Here is a 14,263-nt window from a genome sequence, read left to right on the forward strand (position 1 = left end):
GCGTGTGAACTCCAGGCGTTCAGAGACTCTATATCAGCTCTGTGGTTGTGACTGCATCAGGAGAATTCCTCAGCTGAATGTCACGGCGCCCCGATGATCAGATTCGGGGGTTTGGCGTTCCTCCTCCGTCTCTCCCACACAGATAGAGGAGATCGCAGCTGCCTGACCTTCACTCCGCGGGACCGAACCGCAAACCTCTTTCTGAAGACGCATATGCACCAAAACAGCACTGAACTCTGCGCAAATGTCTTTATTGGTGAAGGCTGATTCAATGACTATAAAACCGGGACTTCAGGGGTTTAATTATTCTCCAAATAGACTTAAATGCATTTTAATTCACACTGGTGAATTTTTTTTAATTCATTAATTTCGATTAATTTATGATTTCTTTCTAGTCGTCAGGTGAAAAATCATTCATTCATTTAAATTTATGATTTCTTTCAACACGAAAGTATTAATTAAATTAATTCATTAATTTCTTAATATTCCCCCCTTGTCATCTGATTAAAAAAATCGAAATTCAAGACAAAGATACATTTTTTTTCCACATCATAGAAAAACAAACATCACAATGTAATTTTTTTCAATATGTAAAAATGAAAGTTTGATCAGTGATCCAGTGGATATGATTTATGGCCTGTGGTTACTGATGTGTTGCACAGACAATAGCATGTTTTGATGTTTTTTTATTTAAAATACGTGTTGAAAAACGATTATATGAAACATCCTCATGACTAAAGCGTCTCTCTGAAGGCGTGAATGATTAACATCCATTATGGACTCGTCATTCCAGAATATCCCTGAACATCTTCCTCTTCTTCGACTCTCCCGTCTGCGCTTCCATCCAGTCGCCCTGGCGCTTCAGGAACGACGTCAGGCCGAATTTGGCCCAAACGTGCCTCGCGAACCGATCGCCTCGAAGCTGAGACTCGCTGGGGACTGAGAGACGAGAACACGATCAGAACATGAGCAACACGCTCTACTCCTGTTCTCAATACTGACATTTAAACCATAGAGTGAATGTAATAATAAACTGTAATTCTTGATTTTATTTATAGGATTTTATTTTTTAAGTCATCTACTGAAATATTACTCACTCATATATATATATGACGTAGAAGCTTATGACATCAACACGATCACGTTTAACGTTCACGTAAACACTACGTTCGGATTCATCAACCGGAGTGAATTCAGTCCGACTGAAACAAAAGCTGTGCATGTAAACGAGCCGGTGAGATGTGAACTCACCCAGTCTTTCTGCTATTCTCCGTCTCTGACTGATGGTGGCGCTGTTCCACACGGCCTCCAGGAAACGGCTGCCGTACATCGAACACGCCAGATCCACATACATGTCCTGCAGCAGAGATATCATGATTCAGATTATTATTATAACCTTTATTTTACCAGGAAAGAAAGCACATTTTTTGCAAGAGCGTCCTACGCAAGCTCTCGTAGCTCCGCCCCCTGTGCCGGGAGCAGCAGCTCATTTGCATTTAAAGGGACACACACACACGGAACTTGTGAAATAGGGGCATTATACCCCCCATTTAACTCGAACTCGATTCTGACAGCGAAGCTTTACCTCCATCTTCTTCAGCATCTTCCCCCGGCCCTTATCGCTGGCCAGCGTCACCAGCACCTGAAACGCGTGGCTCCCGAAGGGGTCGGTGGCGAAGGTCAAGAGGTCACGGGGGCAGAGGTCATGAAGGCTGTTCATCAGAACAGATCGCTCTTTAAACCCGGCCAGAGCTTGAACCAGCCGAGAGCCGTGGTAACACACTGAGAAAGCCTGAGGAGAAGCCTGAGCACACACACAGAGCATGTCACCTGCATACTGCATACTACACTTTACAAACTGCACTAAATACTGAATACTACACTTTACATACTGCACTAAATACTGAATACTACACTTTACAAACTGCACTAAATACTGAATACTACACTTTACATACTGCACTAAATACTGAATACTACACTTTACAAACTGCACTAAATACTGAATACTACACTTTACATACTGCACTAAATACTGAATACTACACTTTACATACTGCACTTCACAAATTACATACTGCACTTTACTTACTGCACTAAATACTGAATACTCCACTTTACATAATGCACTTTACAAATGACATACTGCACTTTACATACTGCATTCTGACTACACTTCACAAACGGCATACTGCACTTTACATACTTCATACTACACTACATGCTGCACTTTACATATTGCATACTGCACTTTACATACTGCACTAAATACTGAATACTACACTTTACTTACTGCACTTTACAAATGACATACTGTACTTTACATATTGCATACTGCACTTTACATCCTGCACTTTACATACTGCTTACTACACTTAACATATTGCATACTGCTGCTGCACTTAACATATTGCATACCACACTTTACATACTGCATACTACACTTAACATATTGCATACTACACTTTACATACTGCACTAAATACTACACTTTACATACTGCATTTTACAAATGACACTGCACTTTACACACATACTGACTACACTTCACAAACGGCATACTGCACTTTACATACTGCATACTACACTACATACTGCACTTTACATAATGCATACTACACTTTACATACTGCATACTACACTTTACATACAACACTTTACAAACGACATACTGCACTTTACGTATTGCGTACTACACTACATGCTGCACTTTACATATTGCATAGTGCACTTTACATACTCCATACTACACTTTACATACTGCACTTTACATTCTGCATTTTACATGTTGCATACTGCACTTTACAAATGACATACTGCACTTTACATACTGCACTTTACTTTATACTTCACTTTACATATGGCATACTACACTTTACAGCATACTACACTTTACATCATACTGCACTTAACATATTGCTTACTAAATATTACTTCATACAGCACTTTACATATTGCATACTACATTTTACATCATACTACACTACATACTGCACTTTAGATATTGCATACTACATAATTATAAAAACTGATATTTTCAAAAAGCTTCTTTTTTTGTTTTCATGTTAATCTTAGCTTAATTTTTTAAGCCATTTTATTAGTTTTTTTACTTAAGTTATCTCATATTTATATTTTATTTCAGCTTTATCTCAATGAACAGAAATGTTTAGTTTTGCTTTTAGTTAACCATAATAACCCTAAACCGGAGAATTATAATGTTTTTCTCAATAAGAGTTTGAATGTGTTTGGTTATAATAATTCCATGCCTCATTATAAAGTACACCTATGCTTTCTTGGCGTCTTGCACACTTGAGAGTGTGTCCATGCAACGGGATGTGCACAAGACTGCATATCTTAAAAATGCCATAGTGCACACTAAACCCACACTATCTCTAATGATTCAGAGCTTAGCATATCCCATCATGCATTATGTTCAGGAACTCACGTGCCCCGAATTCGCGAGATGTTGAGGAAAACTGTAATTTAAATGAATTAGATACATATAATTTGGTAGTAAAAACAAAGTGTTGCACATTTTATTGGTGCAAAGATGAGTGTGGTGTGTGTAAGCCTATTTTGTACATTTTTTTATCACTTAATTAGAAGCACCACAATTTTAAATGTGTTTTCTGTTAGTTACACAGCGACTCCTGAACAGATATGTGAAAGATTATTTCAAAATGCAAAGTATTGAAAATATAATAAGTAAAAGGACTTTATTTTTTGCAAGTATGTCCCATAAATTAATCAGAAGTGCTACACACACTACTTGAAGCCAAATAGAGGAAAAACATCATGCAAGTAGATAAAGACAAGTGGTCAAGAGTAAGTGGTCACTGTATGCAGACTCACCTGTGTGACGGCGTCGCCCTCTGCTGGCTAGTTGTTGTAATAAAAGTAGAAAAAGACAAGTGGTCAAGAGCAAAGACCGCAAGTGTGTGTTTTTGGACAAGGCATTTGCTAAAAGTTCCCATAATGCACATTATATGCAGACTCACCTGTGTGACGGCGTCGCCCTCTGCTGGCTCGGTGTTGTAATACACTTCATACGTCAGGAAAGACAGAAACAGAGGCAGACAAGAAACTTGCAGAGATGCTGGTTCACTGCAGTGAAAGGCCTGATGGGAAATGGAGTTTAACATTTCTCAATGAAACGCCAGACTCTGTCAACTATTCATGAGGAAAAAATAGTATGCTCAAATAAACAATGCATAAAGTTGACGTGTGGAAAAACAAGAGATGAAACATTGGATATTTTTTATTTTGTTTGTTTAGCGATTTTGAAAGACTTGGGCTACGGCTACATTAGCTCACTGAGGTGATACAGACAGGATAATAAATAATAAAGTTATCGTGCAATTCTTACGTTTTAAAGGTGACGTATTAAATACAGACCTGCAGGAGGCGCTGTAGCAGTTCTCCCTGCCGCTCCTCCCACCGAACGCAGCTCTCCACCATCTGCACCACCACGGCTATGTTCCCCGCCGCGAGGATCGCCTCGAAGCCCTCCATCAACTCGTCGAAGATCTTCAGGAACTGAGCCCATGGAAATAAGAGGCACATGTTAAAGGAATTACATGGTTTCTGAAAAAAAAAACACTCATAAAAGTGCATCTGTCCATCATAAAAGTGCATCTGTCCATCATAATAGTGCATCTATCCATCATAAAAGTGCATCTGTCCATCATAAAAGTGCATCTGCCCATCATAAAAGTGCATCTGTCCATCATAAAAGTGCATCTGTCCATCATAAAAGTGCATCTGCCCATCATAAAAGTGCATCTATCCATCATAAAAGTGCATCTATCCATCATAAAAGTGCATCTGTCCATCATAAAAGTGCATCTATCATAATAAAAGTGCATCTATCCATCATAAAAGTGCATCTGTCCATCATAAAAGTGCATCTGTCCATCATAAAAGTGCATCTGTCCATCATAAAAGTGCATCTATCATCATAAAAGTGCATCTATCATCATAAAAGTGGATCTGTCCATCATAAAAGTGCATCTATCCATCATAAAAGTGCATCTGTCCATCATAAAAGTGCATCTGTCCATCATAAAAGTGCATCTATCATCATAAAAGTGCATCTGCCCATCATAAAAGTGCATCTATCATCATAAAAGTGCATCTGTCCATCATAAAAGTGCATCTGTCCATCATAAAAGTGCATCTGTCCATCATAAAAGTGCATCTGTCCATCATAAAAGTGCATCTATCCATCATAAAAGTGCATCTATCCATCATAAAAGTGCATCTGTCCATCATAAAAGTGCATCTGTCCATCATAAAAGTGCATCTATCATCATAAAAGTGCATCTGTCCATCATAAAAGTGCATCTATCATCATAAAAGTGCATCTATCATCATAAAAGTGGATCTGTCCATCATAAAAGTGCATCTATCCATCATAAAAGTGCATCTGTCCATCATAAAAGTGCATCTGTCCATCATAAAAGTGCATCTATCATCATAAAAGTGCATCTGTCCATCATAAAAGTGCATCTATCATCATAAAAGTGCATCTATCATCATAAAAGTGGATCTGTCCATCATAAAAGTGCATCTATCATCATAAAAGTGCATCTGTCCATCATAAAAGTGCATCTATCATCATAAAAGTGCATCTGTCCATCATAAAAGTGCATCTGTCCATCATAAAAGTGCATCTATCATCATAAAAGTGCATCTATCATCATAAAAGTGGATCTGTCCATCATAAAAGTGCATCTGTCCATCATAAAAGTGCATCTGTCCATCATAAAAGTGCATCTGTCCATCATAAAAGTGCATCTGTCCATCATAAAAGTGCATCTGTCCATCATAAAAGTGCATCTGTCCATCATAAAAGTGCATCTGTCCATCATAAAAGTGCATCTATCATCATAAAAGTGCATCTGTCCATCATAAAAGTGCATCTGTCCATCATAAAAGTGCATCTGTCCATCATAAAAGTGCATCTGTCCATCATAAAAGTGCATCTATCCATCATAAAAGTGATTCTATCATCATAAAAGTGCATCTATCATCATAAAAGTGCATCTGTCCATCATAAAAGTGCATCTATCCATCATAAAAGTGCATCTGTCCATCATAAAAGTGCATCTGTCCATCATAAAAGTGCATCTATCCATCATAAAAGTGCATCTATCCATCATAAAAGTGCATCTGTCCATCATAAAAGTGCATCTGTCCATCATAAAAGTGCGTCTGTCCATCATAAAAGTGCATCTATCCATCATAAAAGTGCATCTGTCCATCATAAAAGTGCATCTGTCCATCATAAAAGTGCATCTATCCATCATAAAAGTGATTCTATCATCATAAAAGTGCATCTATCATCATAAAAGTGCATCTGTCCATCATAAAAGTGCATCTATCATCATAAAAGTGCATCTGTCCATCATAAAAGCACATCTATCATCATAAAAGTGAAAGAAGAAAGAAGAACGTCTTCTACACCTAGGAAGGCTTGACTTCATTTTTGGGTGATCTATCCCTTTAAATAAATAAAAAATCTAATTTAAGACTTAAGGATCTTAAAGATAACGAAACATCAGTAGTGCTGGTAAAGAAGGCATCACCAGTTTGAAGGGTGTGGAGGCCGAGATCAGGCTCTGGATGGGGAAGTTAGCGATGGGATGGAGAGCCAGAGGCATCAGCTGAGATCTCAGGTGGTTCCTGTAAACGTCTCGCAGCAAAGCCTTCTGGGAGAACTTGAAGATCTTCTGGAGGAGATGGCTCCCGGACGGGTCCTTCATGAACACCAGGAGAGGACTGAAGCAGAAACACTAACGAGTCACAACTCAACACACACACACAGCATTTTTTCTTTTATCAAATCAACGTAATAATTTGTGGTTCAGATAACATCATATATTGAGTTTCTGTTGATTAAACCAATCTCCTTTATAACTCATTTTTTTAATTTCGATGAACTTAACCCTCTAGGCGCCACAGTAGAGTTAACTCAACAAGATGCGGCACTGAATAAAACGGCCGATTTTGTCAAATTGGGTGTCAAATTTCGCTCGACCTCCCCTCCACAGGATGGCAGACGTCATACTTCATCCCCGACTCAAAAAAACGTCACGCTTTTATACAAAATTTTCGAGCTAGAGAGCATTGAATCAGTGATTATGTACTTATGTTCTTGCGAGTGCCGTCAGGATGACTCTCCGGTGCCGTGAGACTCCGCCCACACGCTGCTCTGATTGGCTGTGGGGTTTGATTGATTTTTACGTGTCGCGTTTAGTGTGGACGGACTAATTATTTATCACTGGAATCTTATCGCGTCTGGTTGAAAACGATAACGAAATTAGAAAATGATCCGTCAGCGAAATGAACACTGCCCTCACCTGACTCCAGGAGCCGAGCTGAGTGACGTCATGTATCCCATGATGCTCTTGTTGAGCTTATTGCAGAGTTTGGGTCTCTTCCGGTGGCACACCGTCAGCAGAGTTTGGAGAGCAGCGCAGGCGGTCAGATTCGCCACGAACACTGCCAACAAGTGCGACATCAGAGAGTGATTTGAAGAACACAGTTGAACATCAATGAAAATTTAAAGTAGAATTTAAGAAAATATAGAAATATAATGCAGGGTTATAACAGTTAATTAAAAACATCAGATACTTGAAATAAAATAAAAAAGTTAACTGAAATAAAATGTAATAAATATACATATTTATTACATTTATTTCAGGTAATGTTTATTTTATTTCAAGTATTTAATGTTTTTAATTTTTAATTTTACTTTTTATTTATTTGAGATAGTTGCCTTTAGTTTAACTTGATGCATTAACTAAAATTACAACTGAAATAAAGCTAAAATAAAATGTAAATATTAGATAGAAAAACTCAACGAAAATAAGAAATGTTGCCTTGGCAATAGAGATCTACCGATAATCTGTTTTACCGATATTTAAGCAGTTTCCCATAATTGGGTATCGGTTTTGTAATATCGGTTTAACCGATAAACGGCAAATATAATTGCATTAAAACAGAAATAAAATAAATAAATATCGGTTCTGAATATCGGTAATAATCGGGCACGTAAACGTTTAAATAATTGGTATCGGTAATAAAATAACAATATCGGTCCATCTCTAGTTGGCAATAGTTGAAGCACTAATATTATTATTATCTGAGAATGAAAACTAAAAATAAACCTTATTTTTTTAATACAAAAAGCACATAACGAAAGTTCGAAAACTTTTACTAAAATTAACTAAAACACTAATTCAAAATACTACTAAAAGTAAAATAAAAACACATGATGTACTAAAATTACCAAAACTTAAATAAAATTAATAAAAACTATATAGATATTAAAAAAACATAGCATTTATAATGCAGGGTTATTCCAGTTAAGTAAAAAAAAAAAACATTTGTTACTTAATAAAATGAACACTGACTGAAATAAAATTGAAATTATTAGCTAAATTAGTATGCTAGGTCGGTGCCTTCAGTTTACCTTGAAGCATTAACTAAAATTGCACCTATTAAAAATATTAATTGAAATAAAGCTGAAATAAAATAAAGTATAAATGAAAATTAGAAATGTTGCCTTTGAAACAGAGAAAATATCGGTTCTGAATATCAATAATTAGTATTGGTAAAAAAAAAAAACTAAACAACCGAAGCACTAAAATTATTAACTGAAAATAAAAACTGAAACTAAATTTTATAAACACGAATAAAAAATAAATATACATTAGGGCTGTGCAAAAATTAATTGCGATTAATCGCATCCAAAATAAATGTCTGTGTTTACATAATATATTTGTGTGTGCTGTATATAATTATTTTGTATATATAAATACCTATGCATTTAAGAATTATTTGCGCTTAAATTCTGTATATATATATATAAATACACAATCTATATTATATAAATATTTTATATATGAATAACACATTTTCTTAAATATATACATGCATGTGTGTGTATTTATATATACAGCACACACAAATATATTATGTAAACACAGACTTTTATTTTGGATGCGATTAATCGCAATTAATTTTTGCACAGCCCTAATATATATAAAAAACATAATATTACAATTAGTGTTACTTATAAAAAAAAAATTGACTAAAATAAAATGTAAATATTTATATATATAATTTATTTATTTATTTTCAGCTAGTTGCCATTAGTTTAAGTTGAAACCGCCGTTAGGAAAACGATACCGTTGATGTTGTCCATCAGATGCTCGGCCAGATGCTTCAGCTCCCACCAGAACGATGCGGGAATCTCAAAATCCACCAACTCACTCTCACATCTTCTGTCCTTCTTGGCTGAACACACATTAAACACAGTAAAAAACGAGATAAAGAAGACGGAGACGTTTCTAGAAACCAGTGTTTCTGACCTTTCTGAGCGCCGGGTGTGTCCCGGGTCAGGCATCCGCTGAGCACCTGCACGAGTGTCCGGAGCAGATGCGATCCGTACGGATCCTGAGCGAACGCCACCAGGTTCTCCCGGACCACTCCACTCACACGCTGCACCTGAGCCTCCAACAGCCCACAATGCTCCTCTTCGGCCTCTGTGACGTCACACTTCTCCTCTGTGGAGGAACATGAGATGAGGAGACACCGTCACACACAAACACCCAGGAGACACTCGAGAATTAGCCAAGTGAGTTAAAGGATTAGTTCACTTTTGAAAAAGCTTTTGCTGATAATTTACTCGCCCCCGTGTCATCCAAGATGTCCACGTCTTTCTTTCTTCAGTCGAAAAGAAATTAAGGTTTTTGATGAAAACATTCCAGGATTTTCTCCATATAATGGACTTCAATGGGGACCAAACGGTTCAAGGTCCAAATGAGAGTTTCAGTGCAAACTGTTCAAAGGGCTTTAATCGACACCAGTTGATGAATAAGGGTCTTATCAAGCGAAACGATGGCCAAAAATGTAACTTTTCTAAGGACAAATGCTAGCCTTGCTCTATTCTGTGAGTTGCGTTTGTAACGTCACGTAATACGTAATTACGTTCAAAAGGTCACGGGCGACAGAATCAAAATCGTCCGACATCGTTGTTTTACCTTTTAATTCCTTTTTTTGTAAACGGCGTTTGAGTTAGTTTGCACGTTCAACCTATGCGTTCAACCTGTAAACACTGACTCTGTACTTCCGGCTACGTCGCCCGTGACCTTTTGAACGTAATTACGTATTACGTGACGTTACAAACGCGCCTCACAGAATAGAGCAAGGCTAGCATTTGTCCTCAGAAAAGTTACATTTTTTGCGATCGTTTCGCATGATAAGACCCTTATTCATCGTCTGGTGTCGTTTAAAGACATTTGAACAGTTTGCACTGAAACTGTCTTTTGGACCTTGAACCGTTTGGTCCCCATTGAAGTCCATTATATGGAGAAAATCCTGGAATGTTTTCATCAAAAACCTTAATTTCTTTTCGACTGAGGAAAGAAAGACATGGACATCTTGGATGACACGGGGGCGAGTAAATTATCAGCTAAAGTTTTTTCAAAAGTGAACTACTCCTTTAACTGAGTGAGTTAACCTCCACTGGCCACTAGAGGCGCTGCAGTCCCATAGACCCGCATGTTACAGCACAAATAAACATGTTTACAGCCTGGAGCAAAAAGGGGCTTTGGTCTATATGCTGTCGACTTATGAACGTACACATGTTGTGTGTGTTAAAGCGTATTAAGAACACCACACACACACATTAACAACATTAACCGCTGGACTTGTGTGCGCTCACCTGACCACCTGTGCGCCTGTCTCACTGCGCTCTCCATCACATGACCTCCGCACTGATCACACGCCACGGCTGTGAACTCTGACCCCGTCTCTCCTCCCAGTTCCTCCAGCACTTCTGCGACCTGAGCCGGACTGGCCAGCGCCAGCAAACCCTCCAGAACCAGACTCCCCGTCATGTCCATGGCCACGAGACGCGCTCGCCCCTTCACCTCCGACAGCACGTTCTCCACAAACACACCTGTCATGACACACAACAACACATCTGAATACACAACAACACATCTGAACACACAACAACACACCTGAACACACACCTGAATACACAACAACACACCTGGACACACAACAACACACAACACACACCTGGACACACACCTGAATACACAACAACACACCTGGACACACAACAACACACAACACACACCTGAACACACCTGGACACACAACACACACCTGAACACACAACAACACACCTGGACACACAACAACACACAACACACACCTGAACACACAACACACACCTGAACACACCTGGACACACAACACACACCTGAACACACCTGGACACACAACACACACCTGAACACACAACACACACCTGAACACACCTGGACACACAACACACACCTGAACACACCTGGACACACAACACACACCTGAACACACAACACACACCTGAACACACCTGGACACACAACAGACACCTGAACACACCTGAACACACACCTGAATACACAACAACACACCTGGACACACAACAACACACAACACACACCTGAACACACAACACACACCTGAACACACCTGGACACACAACACACACCTCAACACACAACACACACCTGAACACACAACAATACACCTGGATACACCTGAACACACAACACACACCTGAACACACCTGGACACACAACACACACCTGGACACACAACACACACCTGAACACACAACACACACCTGAACACACCTGGACACACAACACACACCTGAACACACCTGAACACACACCTGAATACACAACAACACACCTGGACACACAACAACACACAACACACACCTGAACACACAACACACACCTGAACACACCTGGACACACAACACACACCTCAACACACAACACACACCTGAACACACAACAACACACCTGGACACACAACACACACCTCAACACACAACACACACCTGAACACACAACACACACCTGAACACACAACAACACACCTGGATACACCTGTCATGACACACAACAACACATCTGGTCACACAACACACACCTGAACACACCTGGACACACAACAGACACCTGAACACACACCTGAACACACCTGGACACACAACAACACACCTGGACAAACAACAACACACACCTGGACACACAACATACACCTGGACACACAACACACACCGGAACACACCTGGACACACAACAACACACCTGGTCACACACCTGCCATGACACCTGGAACACACCTGGACACACAACATACACCTGGACACACAACAACACACCTGGTCACACACCTGCCATGACACCTGAACACACCTGGACACACAACACACACCTGGACACACAACAACACACCTGTCATGACACACAACACACACCGGAACACATCTGGATACACAACAACACACCTGGTCACACACCTGTCATGACACCTGAACACACACCTGAACACACAACACATACCTGAACACACCTGGACACACAACAACACACCTGTCATGACACATTACACACACCGGAACACATCTGGATACACAACAACACATCTGGACACACCTGTCATGACACACAACACACATCTGAACACACAACAACACACCTGCCATGACACACAACACACACCTGAATACACGTGGACCCACAACAACATACCTAAACACACAACACACACCTGAACACACGTGGACACACAACACACCTGGTCACACACTTGTCATGACACACAACAACACACCTGAACACACACCTGAACACACAACAATACACCTGTCATGACACACAACACACACCTGAACACACCTGGACACACAAGACACACCTGAACACACACCTGAACACACAACAATACATCTGTCATGACACACAACACACACCTGAACACACCTGGACACACAACACACACCTGGACAACATGACCCGAGGGAAGAATGAGGTAGTGTTGTCAGACGTACCAACTTCGTTAATGAAATTTTTAAAAAGTGACATTTTGACAACGCTTTGAACGCAATCATCAACTCCTCTGATTGGCCGCTGTGTTCAAGAGCATCATCTGTGATTGGCTAGATTGAGGGTAGACGGTTTCTCTTGTTTTCCTCTCACCTTTGTCCTCCTCGTCGGTGAATCCCTCCTTCAGCCGGTCGCTGACGCGCCGAAAGTAACTGACCGTCCCGCCGTCGAGCCGCTGCTTCTTCGCCCCGCCGTCACCGGTCTTCCCCTGAGCGGCCCGTTTATGACCCTTCGGTTTACCCTTTAATGACCTTTGACCTTTGGCTTCCATCTTCTCAAGCATCACCTTGATCTCACACCTAAAAATACATTTGATGACTATCTGAGGAAACTTAAGACTTCCTTACAATGCATTATGATGGTATTAATATGGCACTGCTGCCATAGGATTGTTGTTGTACAATATTTACATTAGCATATTCATATTTTCACATAATACTATAGAAATATGGCATCGTTCTGGTAAAAGTCCAAAACAACAACAACAAAACTGTGACACTTTATGGAAGCACATTTCCGCCACATAAGAAAATCATGTTTCTGTAAATAAATATATTGAGGTAAAAGTTGAAAATATGACGAGATTTAAGAGTAAAATATATGACATTAAAAATCACATGCATGACATAGAAAGTTATAATTTCGACTATATTATCTCACCGTTGCGGTATAGCATGTAATAATTTAGACATGTTTTACTATAATAATGATTTTGTGTGTCACTCTTTACATTTACTAAAGCATGCCATTTGTATTTACTTTGCGGTTCTGGTCTTCCATATTATTTTGATTTGTAGTGTTTAAAACGGTATTTTCCACGCTAGTGCATTTTCATGGTCTTTCAAAGTATACCACTAAAACAACAATGGTAATAGTTCAAATCACCATGTTATTATAACGATAGTCCTGTTTTGTTGCAATCAATAAACACGCAAAAATAGTTGACAATAATACGCTAATAAAAGAATCGAGTCACCAGATTAATCAGCACGATCAATTATTGCAGTGTCAATAGTGCAAAAAAAATGCCATAAGCACATAAATAACAAATAGTACAATATTGAGTCTTACCAGTGTGCTTCTGCTCACATGTGTAAGCGGGAGGCGACGCAGCCTGATGACGCAAGAGCGACGTCATGACACGTTTCACAAACAAAGGTCCTGTCACGCAAATTGCACTGTATATTTTCTTTTCCTATTTGCTGTAGGCTATATTTACACTATATGTTTTATTATTGTCATGTTTATTATTTGCAATGTAACTGACATTCAATAAAAAAGTCCTGTCACGCGGTCCT

General features: G+C 39.2%; 1 protein-coding gene across 2 annotated transcripts; it reads right to left on the reverse strand.

Moving 5' to 3' along the window:
* Positions 1 to 668: 668 nt before the first annotated feature.
* nop9 (NOP9 nucleolar protein) lies at positions 669 to 14,168 on the reverse strand. Of its 2 annotated transcripts, XM_039661163.2 has the most exons (13): positions 14,037 to 14,168; positions 13,059 to 13,264; positions 10,733 to 10,969; positions 9,378 to 9,572; positions 9,196 to 9,303; positions 7,362 to 7,503; positions 6,588 to 6,780; positions 4,396 to 4,536; positions 3,999 to 4,118; positions 3,853 to 3,879; positions 1,586 to 1,804; positions 1,252 to 1,357; positions 669 to 939 (listed from the first exon to the last, which is right to left on the reverse strand). In XM_039661163.2, the coding sequence occupies exons 2-13, from the start codon at positions 13,246 to 13,248 to the stop codon at positions 785 to 787; spliced, it is 1,833 nt and encodes a 610-aa protein (XP_039517097.1). In that variant the 5' UTR covers positions 13,249 to 13,264; positions 14,037 to 14,168; the 3' UTR covers positions 669 to 784. The 2 variants fall into 2 exon arrangements, with proteins under 2 accessions (XP_039517097.1, XP_039517098.1); XM_039661164.2 differs by lacking the exon at positions 3,853 to 3,879.
* Positions 14,169 to 14,263: the final 95 nt, after the last annotated feature.

This window comes from Pimephales promelas, chromosome 5 (assembly GCF_988280905.1).
Source record: "Pimephales promelas chromosome 5, fPimPro1.hap1.1, whole genome shotgun sequence".
NCBI classification, from domain to species: Eukaryota; Metazoa; Chordata; class Actinopteri; order Cypriniformes; family Leuciscidae; genus Pimephales; species Pimephales promelas.

Coding starts and splice junctions, on each gene's coding strand:
- nop9 (XM_039661163.2), bottom strand. CDS start 13,248: ATGCTTGAGAAGATGGAAGCCAAAGGTCAAAGGTCATTAAAGGGTAAA. Junction 9,304..9,377: donor CACACCCGGCGCTCAGAAAG/GTCAGAAACACT, acceptor ATGTGTGTTCAG/CCAAGAAGGACAGAAGATGT. Junction 1,805..3,852: donor AGGGCGACGCCGTCACACAG/GTGAGTCTGCAT, acceptor GTGTGTGCTCAG/GCTTCTCCTCAGGCTTTCTC.